This window comes from Myotis myotis, unplaced genomic scaffold (assembly GCF_014108235.1).
Source record: "Myotis myotis isolate mMyoMyo1 unplaced genomic scaffold, mMyoMyo1.p scaffold_m19_p_4, whole genome shotgun sequence".
Taxonomy (NCBI): domain Eukaryota; kingdom Metazoa; phylum Chordata; class Mammalia; order Chiroptera; family Vespertilionidae; genus Myotis; species Myotis myotis.
The window spans coordinates 121,883,509-121,903,276 of record NW_023416346.1 but is presented as its reverse complement, the minus strand read 5'-3'; the positions used below and the strand labels follow the sequence as shown (position 1 = coordinate 121,903,276).

Genomic DNA, 19,768 nt, shown 5'->3' with positions numbered 1-19,768 from the left:
TAAATCCTGGCAAAGACATGGGTTCACACAGCAGACAATACCCTTTCACTGGAGGACCACAGACACAAAACTCTTATAATGACATTACCATTCCTACCTCAATTAATTTTGTAGAACTAAACACGTTCATAAATCACTATATGGGTTGGTTGTCCAATGTGACTGCCTAGCAAAAATATAAAGTGCATGAAGTACTGAGAAACAATAGCCTTCCTTTGATTTTCTTAATAAAAGTATGTTGAAATCCATGGTGCACTAGGTAACTTAGAACATAAAAGACACACATGCTACAGAGCTTGCTCAGAGGCATGGAAGGATGATAGGCAAAGTGAACAAAATGTGAGCACTGGCACCTCCACCCTTTTAGGAACCATGGCATTCAACAAGTGTGTTAAATAAGCCACTACCATATGCTCAACCCCATGAAGCATGTGAAAATGGCAAAACACACTCTTGATCTGCTTGAAATCTGGTAAAAGAGTCTGGGGGTGTGAGCATCCCCAGTGGCACAGCATGGGACCCTACCCTAGGCTAAACACGGATATTTGTATCCAGCATTTGGGGGAAAGAGTGACCGTGAGAGATAATGGAAGACTTCTAGAAGAGGGGCGTGCTAATTGGGGAGCATTAACAGATGCATGAGAGGTAGCCAGGGAAGGAGGGAGGCACTGTCAAGAACTTGGGAGAATCTAGACCAGGGGATCTGGCAGTGTGGACCCAGGCCAACAGCATGGGTATTACGTGGGAGTGTGTTAGAATGTAAATTCCCAGGCCCACCTCAGACCTACCAAGTCAGCAACTGTGGGGGTGGGGTCCAGTGACTGAACAAGTTCTCTGGTTGATTCTGATGTATGCCAAGTTTGAGAACCACCGAATTAGAGCAGGCACTACACTCCCTTCAACTGGGTGCGTAAGTGGCTAGAGCAGGTACTGGCTCCCCGGTACCAGCCTGGGCCTGCCACTTCCTAGGTTTGTCATGGAAGAAACCCAGGGCTTTCCTCCCCCTCTCCCCTTTCTGCAAACAAGTGCCCTGGGGACTGGGCAGCCACAGAGGTGGAGGGAGAGTGGGAGGCCGGGGCTGCTCAGACGTCACATACATTGTGAATAATAGTTACATTTCCCACTGGCATTTAGACAAACCCCTCTCATGCATCCTCCTTGGTGGCTTGTACTTCTAATGGACAAATGGATATTGGAGGGCTGGAAGCAGAGAAGAACTAAGCAGAGGCGGGGGGTGGGGAATGAGGCCTTTGTGAACCCAGAAAGTTGGCAGTTATTACTCACTCCCTTTCCCCTTGCATGCAGGTTTAATTGTTGGCTCGAAAAGCCTGAACCTATCCCTTAATGAGACAGCTGAGAGCAACCTTCGAAGACAAAGAAACCATCAGAATTGCACTTCTTTTCGGATCAGATCTTTAGAAAGCACAGCAGGGATATTTTGGAAATTGTTACTGACTTAATCGAAATGTCTAAAGTCCCTGGATGCCTAACAGAACAAAAGCAGAGTGTGTTCTCCTTTCACCCACTACAAAATGATGTGCCTCTCTGCTGCTCCACTCTACCTGTTTGTGTAGTTATTCTCTTCAGAAGCTCATAGGTTTACATGACCTTTTTCATCTGAAGTGCTAACCATGATACTGAAATGGGCTTTGCTAAGATCATGGGAGCGCTCAAGTGGTCCTGTTGTGGGCATGTTCAAATGGCCTTCTGCTGTCAGTCAGCAAAAGAGGGTGCAGCACGTCCAAATCTGACCAACTTAACAACAGTTCTGGTCCCATTAGTTTCCCCAGGAATATACAAATGCTGTATGATTCCACTTACATGAGGCATCTAGAGTAGTCATAGTCATAGAGACAGAAATAATGGCCATTGTCAGGGGGTAGAAGGAAGGGGGAGGGGACTTATTGTTTAAGGGATACAGAGTGTAAGTTTTGTGAGATGAAAAGAGTTCTATGGATGGATGGCGGTGATGGTTGCACAACATGAATGTGCTTAATGCCACTGACCTGTACACTTGAAAATGCTTATGCATCTATCAGACTGTTAAACCTCAGAGGGAAGGTAAGGGAGGGTGGGGGTATGGGGGAGAGATCAACCAAAGGACTTATATGCAAGCATATAGGCCTAACCAACGGACACAGACAACAGGGGGGTGAGGGCATGAGTGGGGGAGGATGGGGGTAACATGGGGATAAGGACACATATGTAATAACTTAATTAAAAAAAGAAAATGCTTATGATGGCAAACTTTGTTATGTGTATTTTACCAAAATTTAAAAATCTTTTTTAGAAAGTAGAGCTACTTTGTCTTACTGCAATACACCCAGTTTGATACACAGTAATAAAAACGACAATGAAAGTAATGATTTACAGGCATAAGGTTACATACTTGGGAATTACCCCTTCCATCCTTTTAGGTGCATTCCATTATCATCTTCAATGAACAGATAAAGAAAGTGAGAGAGCGGGGCAGTGACTTGCCAAGGCTCACACTCCTCCTATGAGGTAGGGTGAGACATGAGCCCAGAAGCCTGCCTGACTCTAACACCAGGGCACTGAAGCCCCGTGAGACTTTCATTGTACAAACTTAGCTCAAAAGAACAAAAAATCTGGTGAGTGACTGTGTGTTTACAGGTACATGAAAAGCCCTCCATGCCACCAACTTATTCTGGTATATTACACCAACATGTATATTATACATGTATTGGTAGAAAGTTCTGGCAATGAACCTGTGGAGAGAACACACTTCCTTGTGGAGTGATGGGTATCTCAGGTCTGGAAGGCACAATGCCCAACTCTGATTCCACATTACTAACACATAAGTCCCACCAGCCAGTGAGCAAATTGGAGTTTTACCAGATACATCTGGAAGGTGTGCCTGAACAAAATATGTTCCTTAACTTCAAAGGTCTCATAGTTCAGAGACATATACACTAATATAATCTTTGCCGTGCTGTGTCCCGGGTTCCACAATAGGGCTGTGCAATCAAGGCAGAGGGAGCCTGGGGGTGTGGAACAAGGCACCACAGAGCAGGGAGGGCATTAGGGGATGGACCTGCTAGTGAGATGTGGGTACCTCAGGCCAGCAGGACGGCCAGGGGAGAAGGTGGGCTTGGCACCTGCATTTCTAGTCTGAAGGGCCATTGGTCTTGCTCTAATAAAGCACAGGGAAAACTCCTGCCTGTGAGCAGGACCTAGATGCTCTGCTGCTGCTCCCAGCCTCACACCCACTTCTGCCCAAGCACCAGAGTAAGAACAGAAGTGGCAGAGTCCTCGACAGCTTTGCTAACAGGATGGAAGGGCAGCTTTACCTGCCCCCCATCCCTCAGCCAGACCCATTCAAAGCTCTTCTACTGTAACCCTAGGCCACCCCTCACATACCCCTGTGCCCATCCCAGGGGTGAGAGAAGAACAGTACCTGGTGTGGGTCAGGGGACCCACTGGTCGTTCGGGTCTCCTCGGAGGCAGTGCGCCTGGTCTGCTGAGAGAATTGGTCTTGGGTGGCCTTGGCTTTTTTGGTGGTATAGCAGGAACGGAAGGCTTCTGTAAATCCAGTTTTGGCTCTCTGTCTGGTCTTTCTTTAAGTCATTGTTTTTTAAAAAAAAACATAAAAAAGACAGATAGATCTAGTGTAAGTGCCAGTACTTAAGTGCAGATTGCTTATTTCATGCTTAAAAAAAAAAATCACCGATGCCATTTGTGCCATTTACAAAGGTGAAATGAGACATTAAAAAGCATTTTTTTCTTTTAAAATATATTTTTATTGATTTCAGAGAGGTAGGGAGAGGGAGAGATAGAAATATCAATGATGAGAAAGAATCCTTGATCGGCTGCTTCCTGCATGCCCCACATTGGGGATAGATCCCACAACCTAGGCATGTGCCCTGACTGGAAATCGAACCGTGACCTCCTGGTTCATAGGTTGATGCCCAACCATTGAGCAACACCGGCCAGGCTAAAGAACATCTTTTATTCTCTGTCAATTTAGAAGAAGCCCTATAGAGCAAAACTTAATGTTTACCTTTGCTCATGATGGTCCCTCTGCCTAGACGACCTTTCCAGCCACAGACCACCCTTAGCAAACTTCTACTCATCATTAGGCCTACTTATAAGGCCTGGCTGAAACTTGAAACCACTATATTCCCTTCTGAACAGCTGGACCCACGAAGGGTAACACTGTGAGCCACGAAGGGTAACCCTGTGTAAACAGGCTCCATTTAGATACTTGCTGGTTGTGTGCATGTTTGGCACAGCCTGGAGGCTGTCAGCCCCACGGGCAGAGTCCACATCTAGTCATCTCTCTAGAATCTTGCAGGGCACTGGGCACATAGCAGGTGCTTAGTAAATGGCTGACAGGCTTGGTAAATGACCTGCAGAACCTGCTGGATGTGGGGAGGGAAGAGGCCTGACACCTCTCAGGTCGGTCTGTGTAACGGGCCATAAGCTTATAATGAGGGGACCGTTTCAGGGAACAAGGACTAGTTTGGGATTGTTTTTGTGCAGTTTGAACTTGGAAGGTAAATTGGGGCTTCACAGGTATTTTGTTCCCAAGGGTTTTTGGAGTCAGCTATTAAAATGAAGTTAAAGCCAGGTCTGGTGGCCCAACTGGGCAGTGCTCAGTGACAGCTGCATTTTTTCTGTCCCCAAGTAGCCTTGCCCTGTTCATGGCATAAAAAGCAGGTATCCACATTCTTCTTTACAAAGACAGAACTTCTGAGAGTTGCCCACTGGAGGATAGGTGGGGTCCGTATATTCACTTGTAGCTGGAACTCTGAACACGTTGTACTTGCAAACACAAACTCATATTGTTTGGGTGCCCAGGCCAATTGGCCAAACTTTTAAAAGCCCGTCAGCATTTGTGTAGCTATCACAGTGCTCATCCCCACCATAATTCAGTGGGGGAATATGCCCCATCCAGGAATGCTAGGAACTCACTAGCTGGTACATGGGGAGCAAAGGAGAAGAGACTCGGATGAAACACAAAGGAAGGGAGATTCCTCCTGCTGGAAGAGATGGAAGGCCAAGTCTTAGGGTGGGGCTGGCTCCCTGGCTTCTCTGTTGCTTTTAAAAAATATATTTTAATTGATTTTTTAGAGAGAGAGGAAGGGACAGGGAGAAACATCGATGTGAGAGTGAAACATCCATCAGCTGCCTCCTGCGTGCCCCCTACCCGGGATCGAGCCCACAACCCGGGCATGTGCCCTGACTAGGAATTGAACCAGCAACCTTTCAGTGCACAAGATGATGCCCAACCAACTAAGCCACACTGACCAGGGATGTTACTTATTTTTTTAAAGAAGGGAGGAGAGAAAGGAAGTAAAAGAGGAAAGATATCTTGATATATCTTTATATCTCTCACCTGAGTATTTGTTTATTGATTTTAGAGAGAAAGGAAGAGAGAGAGAGAGAGAGAGAGAGAGAGAGAGAGAGAGAGAGAGAGAGAGACAGACATTGATGTGAGAGAGAAATATCAATTGGTTGCCTCCCATATGTGCCCTGACTGGGGATCAAACCCACAACCTAGGTCTGTGCCCTGACTGGGAATTGAACCCACAAACTTTTTGGTGTATGGGATGATGCTCCAACCCTTGTTGCTTTTGATCAGGGCTTCTGCCTTCTTGACCCATTGTGGCACAGAACAATGGCTCCTAGGAAGGAAAGGAACCAGAAGTGTGTGGCCACTTGGCCAGGTAAGTAGGGCAGTTATTCACATGCAAGCTGAGTCTTTTAGCATGGAACAGAGCAGGAAGTGTCCTTGTCAAGGAGCCTGACTATTAGTCAGAAACTAGCCATGTGTTCTCTAGGAGAACAGGGGGCAGTGTTTGGTTATGTCAAAACACACACTTTTATCAAAGAGCTATTTATATGGCACATGGTCAATGCTATTTTTTTCATTGATCTGTGATACATACCTGGCCTTTATAATAAGGTTCCACAACTCAAGTTTTAACTCTTCACTATGAAAGAGGTGTAACTTAAGAGCTCACAATGTCAGTAAAACTTTTGGCAAGCTGACATAAAATATTAAATTTTACAATAAAAATTCACGAGGCCACCCAGGAGCACCTCCAAATAATTGAATTCATTAATTCAGCATTTCTCTTGTGACTTACAAATAACTGCTTTTTAAAATGGAATGTGCTCTGCTTCCTGTTCATAATAATAACATAGCATTTTCTCCCATAAAATGTGTGATCAATCAAATCTTAGACATCCAATAAAATGAGTCCTTCCACAGCATGTAGATTTCCTTGGGAGAGACTCAGAATGGTAAAACTCAAACACATTTGTAAAATTGACTGTGTGAGATGGGTTAAGCTCCTTCCCTGCAAATGACATTTCTAACCACCTTCAGGGGACTGTAGACACTGAGCTGCTTCTTCCAATTTTCCCATGCTTCCCCTCTCTTAGCACTCTTGACCAAAGACATGTGTCTGTAGCCAGGATCAAAGGCCCAGGAGTGACCAAGGATGAGAGTGCTGCTGGTGAGGGCAGGATGGTGATGGCAGGAAGATTGGGATGGAAGAGCCCCAGTGTGTTCAGTGACTGGACCTGTTGTTTTTCATTGATGAGAACTTCTGCCCCCCCCCCAAATACCATATAACCCCCTCTCCTATTTCCTCAGATACGGGATATTTAAAAGAAATCAAAATCATATTTCAAAGAAAACAAATTCTGTAGATAATCTGGACTAGCCCTGTGACAGACAGCTTCGTCTCTTGCTGTCCTAGAAGTGCCAATAAAGACTTGATTTCATACCTTTTTCTTCTGTTCTGTTTGGAAGCGTTTCTGGTCTTTCAGGAGGTATCTTTTTAATTTCATGTTTTCTCTCAGTGGTACCTAGGGGGGAAAGGATAACAGTGATCAGAAAATATTTTCTCTACTCATTTATTAGACACACCAGCATTTTTAATATTTATTAGGAACAGCAAAGTTAATAGATTTTTTTTCCCTAAGCTGAGTGCTGGTGTTACTTGGCAAAAACAAGTCGCTAAGAAACAGAGCAGAAGCCATTTCTGTCCTATGTCATTAAGTTTGCCTGCCTATACATACTTAATTTATAAGAACACCACTAATATTTTATGATATTTAGGTCTGACTTCCCTAGGCATCAAAATAGTCACAGGAAATTCTTGGTTGCAGGTGGGGAATGTGTATAAATAAATAAGGAAGTCAATCGTCAAAATATGCAAATAAGGGGATATTGTGCTCTATACATAAAAAAGAATTTCACAGGGATCTGGGTTCCACTTTGTAGCAGTTTTAAAATATTGCCTCAAAGGGTTCGCTACCCCTCCCCCATTAAGGGGTAATGTTTATGTCCCCTGTTTGGAATATGGGTGAGCTTGTGACTGCTTCAACCAGTGGCCGACGCAATACCATATAATTTCCAAGGTTATGTCCTAAAAGGCCATGTAGCTTATGCTTTACTTAGAATATTGAACCTCCATGTAAGAAATGAATTGCCCTAGGGCCATCATGCTGCAGAGGCCACGTGTAGGCCAGGTGTAGTCACTCTGGCCTACAGCCTTAGCTGAGCCCAGCCTTCCAGCTACCCGTGCCAAGGGTAGCCAGACATGAGAGTGAAGTGGTCATCTTCAAAGTGGATCAGCCAGCCTCAGCTGGTCCAGAATTCTCAGCTGATGTCCCAGACATCATGGAGAAGAGAGACAAGACACCCTGGCCATGCGCTGTTCAAATTCCTGACCCCCCAAAATCCTGGGCATAAGATTGTTGCTTTATGCTGCCAAATTTGGGGTGGTTTGCTATACAGCAGTAGTAACTAGAAAATATTTTTAAGTGGAGAGATGTTCAGAGAAGATGTGGTAGTTCTCCCTAAGTCCTTTCATTTTGTGCCTGAATCCCTCAAGTATTACTTTTCCCCAAATGCACCAATTAGCATTTCATCTTTACCCATGTTGACTGCAGCGGCTCCCCCCGCTGGCATTTTCATCAGTGTCAGTAACTTCAGGCAAGTAAGAACACTTGAAAAATAGCTAACACATGAAACCAATTACTCACAAGTACTCCTCTGACTTACGGACTTGGTTGAGTGCTTGACAATTCCTTACATGACCAGCCTTATGGATGGGTGCTTGGTACTAAAAATCTCAATTATATATAACATAAGAAACCAAAAGAATTTTTAAAAATTCACTGAACACAGACTTCACCTAAATCTCCTTAATGACTCTCTACAAATTAAACACTGTATCTGATTTCTGTCCATTCCATATATATTTTTTTGTGTCAAATAATCAAACACAAGGAAAGTTGATGATGGGGAAAGTATGAATATCTACCTCCCCATTACAAAGTACTTCCCAAGATCATTCAGCAGGATAAATGAGCAACAATAATCTAGGAAGATTAAATGTCATCTTGCTTTGCCCTCAGAGAGCCAGCATAACCTTGTTAAAACTGTTTCAAAAGGATAAGAATTTGTCTACCATGCTACAATCTAGTCTCCTAATGATAATGAAGAAGTCCAGCATCATTCCTAGAGACACAGGAGGAACTGACAATCCTACCACCATGAAGAATCCAATCTCAGCTACATTCTAGGCTACCTGAGCCTTGGACCACTCAACTCATCAACTTGGCCTCTCATCTGTCACCAAGGTCTCTATGGAAAAGGGTCTCCAGAGACAAGAAAATCAATAACCTGCTCTAATTTCAGCACAATAAAATATTTATCCAGCCAGAACCACTAGGTGGCAAAACTAAACTGCTCAATGCAGAGGAGGATGGGGGCAGAGCAGGGATGTAATTAACATCCTGTTTCAGGGCTTAATCTCTATAATGCTCAACTATACTGAAGGGAATGAAAATGGAATTTGGGGTCAAGGTGATTTTTCCACCCAAGCTGGTGAGACAAAAGAACTTTTAAAAAAATCCCTCCTAAAAAGTCTGTGAATAACCAATCTAGAAATTTATTCATACTTTAAATGCTACAGAAATACCATAATTAGTGAGTGTGTAGAACTAAAAATACCCCTACTCTTCTTCTATTTTAGTTGCTAATTTTTAAAATGCCACTTATCTACTTATTCATGGAGGAATTTCTCTCCATAATTAGTTTTTTTTAACAATTATAAAGAGTTCTATTGGGAAATATGAATTATCATCTTTATGTATGAGACTCCATCATTACAACAAGTTACCCAATGTCTGACATCAAGTCTTCCCATATTATTCAACCTTAATATCTGAACTGCACAGAAAAAGTGAATTAGACTCTTCAAGATTAAAAAAAATCATGAGGAAAAGTATTTATTGCTAGAAAAAAAATTTTTGTTGGGGGGGTAAGTGAAGTAAGTGAAAATTTTGGTTAACTACATAGGACAGACACTGAAAATTCAGTGCCACTATACATGTTCGTTGACACTGTGACCTGTGGAAAGCGATCCCCTCCAAGCTGATCCTCGATCTGGCAAGCATAGGTGATGGAGGACAATTCGGTTCTGCTCGCCTCAAAAGCAGTTTATTAAACCAATAAAAACAAAGCAGACAAAAACTGGTTTATTCCAAAGCCAAGTCTTTCTGGTCATTCGCTTGGGGAGGTTAGACTTTTTTTTTTTTTTTCCTTGCTGTATCAGGGATACATTTTAATGATATGTTTATTTATTTATTTTTATTTTTTTGGAAAAACAGTAGTTATTTAAAACTTGCCTGTTGAGACCAAAACATTACTTCCCAAATTGGCATTCTGTGGCATTTGAATCTAAGAATCTTGAGTTCTACCAAGGACACTGTAAATACACGCAGAGAATGATGCACATCGTGTTGATGGAACAGAAAGGTACCTTACCTGCCCCTTGTTTGATGACAGGAGCGGATGGAGGAGGTGGCTTCTTGGGTCTCTGAAAAAGTAATCAAAATGATACCACATGAGATTGTTGGCAAGCCAGGCCTCTCACATAAGGACCACAGACAGTATTTTCTAGATGTAGTGTGGACAGTCCAGAGAAGTTCCCCCCCCCTCCCCCCCAAAAAAATTGAGTAATTCTCTCTCTAGGGATGTTAGATTTTGGCACCTTTAAACAAACACTAAAATACATTCAGTCTGCAAAACAAAACTCAGATGGACAAATGAAATACCATTTCGCCCTTTTTAAATTTGTAATAGCCTTCTGGAAAAGTTCAGCTCAGCAAAAAATGGCCTGAAACCAGCAAGCACAATGGTTCTCCTACGCTGCAAACGCATTTGCAATTAAGATTCAATCTGCTGAATAACCAACTGATTCAAAAAGAGTCACTGGGGTGGCTTTAAATCAGATCTTCTCTGGATGTGGGACCTTCAACAAAATTCAGGCTCAGGGGCTGGTGCAACTGGGTGGGGTTCTAAACCTGCTGCCCCTTTCCCTCCCAAGGCTGCCAGCATGGACCCCCTCAGACCAGCTGAACGCTGGAAACTGGAATGGTATTTCCTTGCTTATCAGTCACTTGTTTTACTCTCAAATCTTGTTACTCTATAGGTGACAGAGGTAGCAATGCAATCAATGGCATCCATTCCTGAACCGGTTCTAGAGTATCTCCTTGCTCACCAGGATTGACTGTAGGAGAGAGATGGTCAGGTAGAGATCAGCAAATGAATCTGCCCATCCTCGGCTCTTTATTAGCTGGGTGATTTAGCCAAGTTACCCGTGAGTAAGCAGTTTAGATGGTGGGCAAGTGGTGGGGCTTCAGAATCTGTCATTAAAAATCAAGGCTCTTTGCCCTGGCTGGTTTTGCTCAGTGGTTAGAGCATCAGCCTGAGGACCCAAGGGTCTCTGGTTCCATTCTCAGTCAAGGGCATGTACCTCGGTTGCAGGTTGAACCCCAGTCCTGGTCAGGGTGCCCGGGAGGCAACCAGCTGATGTGTTTCTCACATCGATGTTTCTCTCTCTCTCTCCCCCTCCTCTCTCCCTCCCACTCTCTGGAAAAAATATCTTCGGGTGAGGATTAGAAATAAAAATCCTGGCTCTTTCAGTTAATTAGCATGGACACTGGGCAAGTGACCTCACTTAGCTAATCATCCTCTTTTGTAAAATGGCAATAATATTACCTCCCTTTTAAAGAGAAGACAATTTCAAAGCAGAGGGAGTCAGTAAGCACTGCCTTGTTTAATCCTCATAACAACTCCATAAGCAGTGATATTATTATGCCCATTTTGCAGATGAAATAATTGAGGCCTAGAGAGATGAAGGCATTTCCCCAAGTTACCAGGCTATTAAATGGAGTAAGGGACTAGAAGTCTAGCCTAGAACTGCCTGACCCACAGAGTGCTCTTTCTTAATCATTATGAAGGGTCCATCCTGCCAGAGAGCATTCACAAGACAAACTATCACGTGGCTGTAAACCACACACAGTCTACAAAAGCACAAGGAGCTGTAGCTTATTAAAGATGAAAAAAAAAGCCACACAACCAAAATGGGTATCAAATTGCAGCTACAGTATGAGCTTAAGTAGGTTATAATACACACAGAAAAAGAATGGAAAACAAGAAATTTATAGTAGTGATCTCTAGAATTATGAGTGCATACATGCGTGTTTCCTTAATATTTTTCTGTCTTGTCTATATGCATACAGATTTTATTATTTCAGAAAAAGAAAGCTACTCAAAGGCCACCTCTTCTTGCACATAGGTTCCCCCCATGGATGTTCCAGTTCACAGATCTTACACTACTTTTTCCCCTTTTGCCAGCTCCTTCTAGATCTCTACCCCAACTCCTTCCCTTTTCTGTCTTTGTATAAATTAGACTGGGGACAGCTGTGTGTTTACCTAATAAAGTTATCATTGAAGCTCTGCCAATTACCCTTCCTTTACCTCAAGATCTGAGTAATTTCTTATTCACGAAACTGCCAACACCCTGTGGCCTAATTCTTCCCAGCCAAGCCCCAACAAAGCCTACCCCGCAGAAGTCTTCCTCACCTTCTGTTGGTTTAAAAACTTTTATAACCAACTTCACATGAGCCTCTTCTTGCTGAGGCCATTCCCCCAGCAACCCTGCCTCAAACCACAGGGCCCCAAATAAAAAAAAGACAACTGCAAGTCATCATACTTTCCCAAGATGACTTACAAAGAACAAAAACCGTGAGTGTTGTGTCACCTTTGGTATGTAGCAGACATGAAATGTGACAGGGCAGAGCAGAGGGGCACCAAGGGAATTGTTGGGCTAACAGACAGCGTGTGAAAAGTGTGCTTGTGGCAAGTGCATGCTTGAATGTGGCAAAGGAAGGAGGCAGAGGTGTGGGGTTTTGTTTGGAGCCCTGGCAGCTGCAGAGGCAGGTGGAGCAGTTTTGAAAGGAAGGAGCAGTTTGTGAGCTGTCTGTCTTGCATCCACTACACTTGATCAACGCTGGCCAGATGCCTGATTTGCTTATTAGCAGAGTAGGTTTACAGGTTGTCCTTTTTGTTTTCCTTGACTGACTTCACTCCAATTCCATCAAACTTAGCCTTTCTGCCTCCTTCTGTGAGAAATGATGACACATTTTCAAATAAGATGTCTTTCAAGGTCATTTTAAACAAAAATCAGGGCCAGGGTTCCATGTAGCTCTAGACCAACCCCCAAATAATTGATGAAGAATTGTACATGAGCCTACATTGATTTTTTATTATTATAATGTAATGTAATGGGAAGATAGGGCAGTGATAACTGAAAGGCAGTCTGGGTAAATATGTAGCCAAATGTGACAGTCAAAAATTCATCATAGGAGTTCACAATTCTCATATGAAAAGACGTAAGCTTATCACTTAGTTAATTTCCCCCAAAATGTCCAATTGTGACTGGACAAAGAAGATGGGACTACAGGGCCCTCCAGGTTAAGCAGTAGGTCATTTACTCTGTGAGGTTTACCAGTGTTAACCTGTAAGTGTGAAGACAAAAACATCTTCAACTCAGGTGAGTATTTTAAGTCATGGATTTTTATTCTATTTATTCTCTTTACGCCCCCCTGCCGCCCATGGTGAAAGTAAAGGACTCTGACTCCAAACTCAGGTGGCTTCAGCCTGCTCAATTTGCAGGTAGATGCTGAAAACAGAGGACCTTAGTGTTATGCTGAGACCTAGAGGGGCATATCAACAGCTAGGTGGTAGCCAAAGTGGCCCAGAGCTCACTTCCCTCAATGTCCAGACTGTAGCAATTCATTAAAAAAAGTGCCAACATAAAAATATTCAGAACAAAATCAATGAGCCAACATCTTCTGATTTAGGGGATCGCATAATACCTCCTGAGGTCTTCACATAATACAGTGCACGTAGGCCTGTGTTTAGAGCTGTTGGCTTGGACAGAGAAGCAACAAACAACATCCTTCAGCACATATAAAAACTAGATTCAATTTCTTACATTACCAGGAAGGAAATAGATATAAATGTTCTGGAGTGAAGACAGCAGAAAGGCAAGTTTTGCTTCCTGCTGAGGGATTTCAGAAATGACTCTGCCCCTTGTTTGGCAAGTCTGGCCAGTCCCAAATGAAAGAGCTCATCATCTGGCTCAACCATCCTCCCTGGCAGGAATTTTCATTCACCACTTGGTCTCTTGAGCCAGTCTGCCTTCAACACTCTGGCCCCAAATATTTTGGGGGACTTTTGTTAGAGGAATGTGGTAAGGTTCTGCAAGTAAATTTTAGCTTGATGTGGGGCCTTGGGAAGTCCGTCTCCAGGCATTTGGCTAAGTTCTCTGGAGGTGTCTGTGTTTGAGGCCGAAGAGGGTGATACAAATGGATAGTTCCTGACCAGGGTACCCCTCATGGAAGTTTCTCCTCTGCCCTTTTCTCCCCTGTTCCTGGTGGATTGATAATACATTTGAGGTGTGCAGCTGGGGCAATACTCGGGATTACATTGTCTATAACTGACCCTCTGCACCCTACAGAGTCCCCAGCACGGGAGATCCTTGGGAGCTACTACAGAACCTGCTCTTGGTGGGGTCTCTCTCGAGTTTCCTCTCCTTAGCCTCTAGCCTGGTGGCCTATATCTATTGTCACCCGCTTAGCTAGGCCCATCCAGATTGCTGGCCTATAGGGTAGTCACCCAGGCTTTGGTATTCAGCTTCTCCCTAAGATACTCTCTCAGTTCAACCCTTGGCTCACTCATTTGCTCCGTCCACCCCACCCTGAAAATGATGCCTTAACTCCATGCCCAGACCTCATGTCTGGATGGAAGGACCTGGACCCCCCTTTGTCTGGGAAGAGAAATCTGACAAGGATCTCTGCTTCCCACTTCCTCTTCTTTCTTACTAGTATAGGAGAGAGTAGCAAGGAGTAGAAGAGAGACAGAGGAAGGGAAGTTATACCTTGTCCTGAAATGACCAAAGAACAAAGGATTCCTGATTGCAACCATGTACCATGCATGCTGCTATGGACTGAACGCTTGTCTACTGAATGAATCCAAAATTCATATGTTGAAACTTAATCCTCAATGTGCTCATGTGTAGAGTAGTTCATTCTGGTGGAGACCTCATAAATGGGACTGGTGTCCTTATAAAAGAGACCCCAGAGAACTCCCTTAACTCTTCTACCATGTAAGGATACAGTGAGAGGATACCTGTCTATGAACCAGGAAGTGGGCCTGCACCAGATGCCAAATCTGCTAGCACCTTAATCTTGGACTTCCCAGCTTTCAGACTGTGAGAAATAAATTTATGTTGTTTATAAGCCATTGAGTCTATGGTATTCTGTTATAGCAGCCCAAATGGACTAAGATACATGAAGGAGAAGCTCAGGGCATGGGCTCTGCTTTCAAGGAGAATATAGTTCAGATGGAGTGATGAGAGAGTATAGTGAATGAGGGGCTCAACTGGGAGAGAATAGGATGCAAGTACAAATGGAGAAGACAGAAGGAGCACCATCCAGGCCACTTCAGGGAAGCTTAGTTAGGGTTCTGTCATTAGGCCATGCTTAGGTGACATTAATGCCTTGACAATCCCCACCTCTGCAGGTGAAAGTACCCAGGAAACTAAATGTACAGATAAATAATATTATAGGTTAATTTTTCCATACTGCTGGTTATTAGGAGCACATATTTGTTTCTTTTTGGAAGACTAAATACAGGGAAATAATTTATTGGACATCTTTGAAAATTGGAAAGAACAGTGGTTCTCAAAAGGCTGAAAAACATGACTAGGAGCAAAGAAAATTTTGACTGAGAACAGTTCTATAAACTGAGTTGTCAGATGATAGGGGCTAAGGAAAGGAGCCTAAGAACTGGGAAAAGAGAGTGCAGTCAGCGTTAAGCCAGAAAAATTCACCTATGGTGGATTAGCCCTTATGCAAATCAAGGAAGGGACTTCCTTTCCTGTAAAAGTTGGAACCTGCAAAACTCCTGCTGAGTGATCTAGAACAATCTTAAGAGTTGCAGTTGAGTAGAAGGATCTTAAGGTTGGCACTCAATTGTAATTGTGAACATGGTACACCTACTTGATTGTACCACGATGTGTCTGAAAATTGATATTGAATAGGAAGGGTCTGGTCAGGCATGAAAACAGAAAAATGGAGGGTTTCTGAGGCCAATGGTGCGGTGCTCTTGCAAGCCCCATGTGGGTTTAGCTGAATTCAACATAGAGTTCCCTTGGCAAGCCTTTCCCTCTGGTGCTTGAGGGGGCCTCAAGCTATACCTGTGAGGGCCTACATGAGTACAACTAGCTCCTCTTTCTTTCAGTCATTGCTCTCCAAGAAAGCACCAAATAAATGATGGTTTTCTATAGAATCTGGTTTCTAAGGAATCAGGCCCATAGGGAACAAATGCCCAAGGCACACAGACCCACGTGTTCCAGACGGGCTAATGTTCTGTTCTTGTTGCAATTTGTAAGCTGGCAGTCTGCTCCTGAGTAAGTCTCTGTGAGTTGGCAAATGTGAGCATGCATCAGTCACAGACATGTTTAAAAATCTTTGAATGTGGGTTTCTGTGTCCCTAGGGCTAAGAGGCAGACCCTCCTGCCCTGTTGAACATTAACTAAGGAAACTATGGGAACCTGAGCAACACCCAGTTCCTGACATGGCACAAACTCAGAAGAGCCGTCCATGTTAGAACTATAATATCCTCTGGTGATTTTCACAGTTTCTCTTAAAAGGACTGAGGCCTGAGACTTTCTTAAAACACTATCTTTCAGAAACATTTTTCTTTCAGAGAACCTCTTCTAATTCAATGACAGTGCGAAGTTGTTTCTGCTGTTCTTGAGAGCCCACGGTCCCCGTTTTCCTTTAGTAATAATGACAGAGCACTGCTTCATTAGAGTTCTCAGAACATTGAATCTTTCCATTCTGATATTCAATTTTACTGTCAAAGCTCAAAATAAATAGACAGCCATTGAATTTAGGTTCTCTGGTAAATAGCCTACATAATCACTCTAAAATATGTACCAACAGATCAGCGGCTGCTCTCCGGGAATATCTTGAGGAAAAGCCCCATAGTGTCACTCTCTGAAAGGAAGACTGTCAAGAATTCCAAAAGGCCTGTGGTAACCACTCCAGCAGAAAGTATACTAGCCTTGTGGGGATGCTTCAGTGATGCCTACTGATTCAAGAGGTCTGCTGTTGAATAAATGCTGTTTGCTGCTGTCTACCCTAATCATCACAGATCATCGTCTTTTCTGGGTGAATGACTACAACACCAGCCACTGGCAAGACAAGATCACATTTGCTAAAACTAGTGGCAGAATGGTGTTTCAGATTCTGTCGTTCACATAGTGCCTTTGTGTTAATGATTCTAACCATCTTTACATAGTTGACTCAGCAAACAACAGCCTCATCTCCAGTCACGTCGTCATCACGAACTCACCAATACTCTGGGTGCAGCAATAAAGGCTGGTATAACAACCAATGCCAAGCTGGTTGGCTGGTTTTATAGGCCAGAAAGGATGAAAAAGGATGCGATACTTCGAATTTTCTAAAAGCTAAATGTCACATTATACAATCACTTCTCAGCTGTAGGTGTTGCTTTGTCTGACAGATATGGCTATTGTTTCTCTAAAATTGAGTGTTCTGCTTCTTAGGGACAAGATTAAAAGATATATCAAAGAGCTCTTGGCTGCTTGTCTCAGGTTGGAGAGATTCCCATGGGGTTCCAAAAAGTATGCATGCCTCAACAAGCAAGCCAAGATGAGTCTACTCATCACTGACAACTTCACTCTTTCAGTGGAAATCTTCCCTTAATACCTTATATAACAAAGCAGGGCTTTTAGAAAAGTATACCATGGAGCCTCTCTCACCTGAGTGAATTTATTGCTCCACTAAAATATGACTGGGAACTAGAAGGCAGGGTGCCATCATGTAGGCAACCAGAGGCTTTTCCCATTTGTTAAAAGAATGATCCAGACTTTATCTTAGCCTTCAAAATTATATTACCTCAATCAGAACCAGGAAGGTGACAAATGTCAAATAGGACAGCATACTTGCTCATTCCTTAGCCAAAGAGAGAAGAGTCACCATGAAGGTATTGGCATTTAAATGCTTCAGAGTGTGACCACCTTATATCAGGCTTGCAAAGATCAGTTGCCCTAGTCAGTTTGGCTCAGTAGATAGAGTGTTGGCCTGCAGATTGAAGGGTCATGGGTTTGATTCAGATAAAGGGCACGTACCTCAGTTGCAGGCTCAATCCCCAGTCCTGGGCATGTGGGGGAGGCAACCAATTGATGTGTATCTCTCATATTGATGTTTCTCTCTCTCTGTATCACTCCCCCCTCTCTCCCACTCTTTCCAAATATCAATGGAAAAATATCCTCGGGTGAGGCTTAAAAAAAAAAGATAGGTGATAAGGGTGAGACATGCAGTCTACAAGACCCTCTTGCCTCTACTCCCTAGGAGAGGCCCACATCAGTGTCCTTTTAGAAAAATGTGACATGTTTCTACAACTCTGAATAGAAGACCTACTGCTCAATTCTAAGTGTACAAGGGCATCAACCATGTATACTCTTTACTTCCCATCAGCCAGCACGGAGGCCAGCCCAGAGAAGGAACCCAACAAATACAGAGTGAATAAATGAACATAAAATATAATTGTCATAAAGCAGATCCTGAAAAATATAAGAAATAACATGAAGATTATGTCATTCGTGCTCACTTGTCTCTACAAATATATTTTATAAAGCACTGTATTTCTTTTTAAAGCCTATAAAAGTTCTTAGATTCATTGGGATTCCCATAGAAGTTCACTAAGATAGCAACAATAATTTTGTGTTGACTTGACCAGCTGAAGCAAAAAGAACCAGAGTCAGATTTCTATTATTAATGCACAGTTTTAGCTGGAGCCTTCCCACATTTGTAGTAATAATAATTACAAAGACTTGGAATAGTTCACATGTATGGGACATTTACCAAGTACCAGGTGCTATGCTAAGGAATTCATATGCATCATCTCAGATAATCTTTTCAAGAGTTCAACAGGGAAGGTACAATTTTTCTCTCAACTGAGGCTTAGAGCTATTCAGTAAGTTGACCTTGAACTGAACAAGTAAGTGACAGAGCCAGGATTCAAACCCATATCTATCAGATGCTACAGTCTAGAGCAGCCGTGGGCAAACTACGGCCTGTGGGCCGTATCCGGCCTGTTTGAAATGAATAAAACTAAAAAAAAAAAAAAAAGACCGTATCCTTTTATGTAATGATGTTTACTTTGAATTTATATTAGTTCACACAAACACTCCATCCATGCTTTTGTTCCGGCCCTCCGGTCCAGTTTAAGAACCCATTGTGGCCCTCGAGTCAAAAAGTTTGCCCACCCCTGGTCTAGAGTCACAACCACTATAATAGAGTCACTCTATAAATGTTTGCCAAACTTCATTTCTGTGTCTTATTGTTTCAAAACATTTACTATCTAGTTGTGACTAAGTGTTAGCATCTGTTTTTGTCAGGGATGATTCTGTCAACTGATACCCACCACTGTGATCAACTGTCATCAGTAAAAAAGGCTCAAGTGAGTTTGCTTGATGGAAAATTTCTTTACAGAATGGTGAGCTCTTCCCTGTTCTGTGAATTTATCCCTCTCCTAAAATATGACTTGGAACTAGAAAGTAGGGCGGTTATCACTTAAACAGATACCTGCTCCTATACCAGCACTTCCAACACTAATTTGCAAACAGATCACCTAAGGATCTTGTTAAAATGCAGGTTCTGATGTACCAGGTCTAGGGTGTGGTCTGAGTATTTCTAAAAAGCTACTGGTAATGCTAATCAAGTGTGGTCCATGAACCAGCAATAAGTATCAAGGATCTAGAAAACACTAGAAAGCAGAATCTAGATTTTCTGGACCCCACACTTAATTCCAAGAGAGAATAATAGGTGTGGAATAGAACATCCTTCAGCTAAACAATAAAAGAAAGTAAGCTAGAAAAAGCCTAAAGGGTGTGGCCCTAGGCTTCAAACCAATCTAACAATCTGCAGGGCATAATCTCGGTGGGCATTGACACCATCTAGCTTCTTGAACAATTATATCCATTCATATAAGCTGCACCTACACCATCAATGCTGTTTAGTATCCTTGGTAACGAATGCTCCAGAACTGTAGCTATCCTTTTCAAACCTCAGCTCCATGGGAATCGTGATGGGTCAAGTCAAGTTCATGGTCCAGTAACAGAGCCCTCAGAGGCATGAAGAGGGGCCTCGGCCAAGAATAAGTCATGTGAAAGCCTGAGCAAAGAGCCCTGAGGTGCAGAACAGGATGAGTAAGACCAAATCGCTGACCCCTTATAATGTAAAGTGCTTCTAACTTTTTAATATTTCTTGTTACATGGTCAGCAGAGAAACAATATACCTGAAGTGAGGCAAGCAAAGATGGACTGGCTCGTTTAAACAA

At 43.0% G+C, this 19,768-nt stretch overlaps 1 protein-coding gene across 8 annotated transcripts in view; it reads right to left on the bottom strand.

The window, feature by feature from the left end:
• Positions 1–19,768, bottom strand: part of SH3KBP1 (SH3 domain containing kinase binding protein 1) — a 332,666-nt gene that overhangs the window by 45,933 nt on the left and 266,965 nt on the right. For all 8 annotated transcript variants that reach the window (XM_036304656.1, XM_036304652.1, XM_036304658.1 and 5 more), the window contains 3 exons: positions 9,812–9,863; positions 6,760–6,840; positions 3,419–3,578 (listed from right to left, as the gene is read on the bottom strand). In XM_036304656.1, coding sequence (XP_036160549.1) covers positions 3,419–3,578; positions 6,760–6,840; positions 9,812–9,863 — 293 coding nt within the window. The remainder of the gene's footprint in view (positions 1–3,418; positions 3,579–6,759; positions 6,841–9,811; positions 9,864–19,768) is intronic.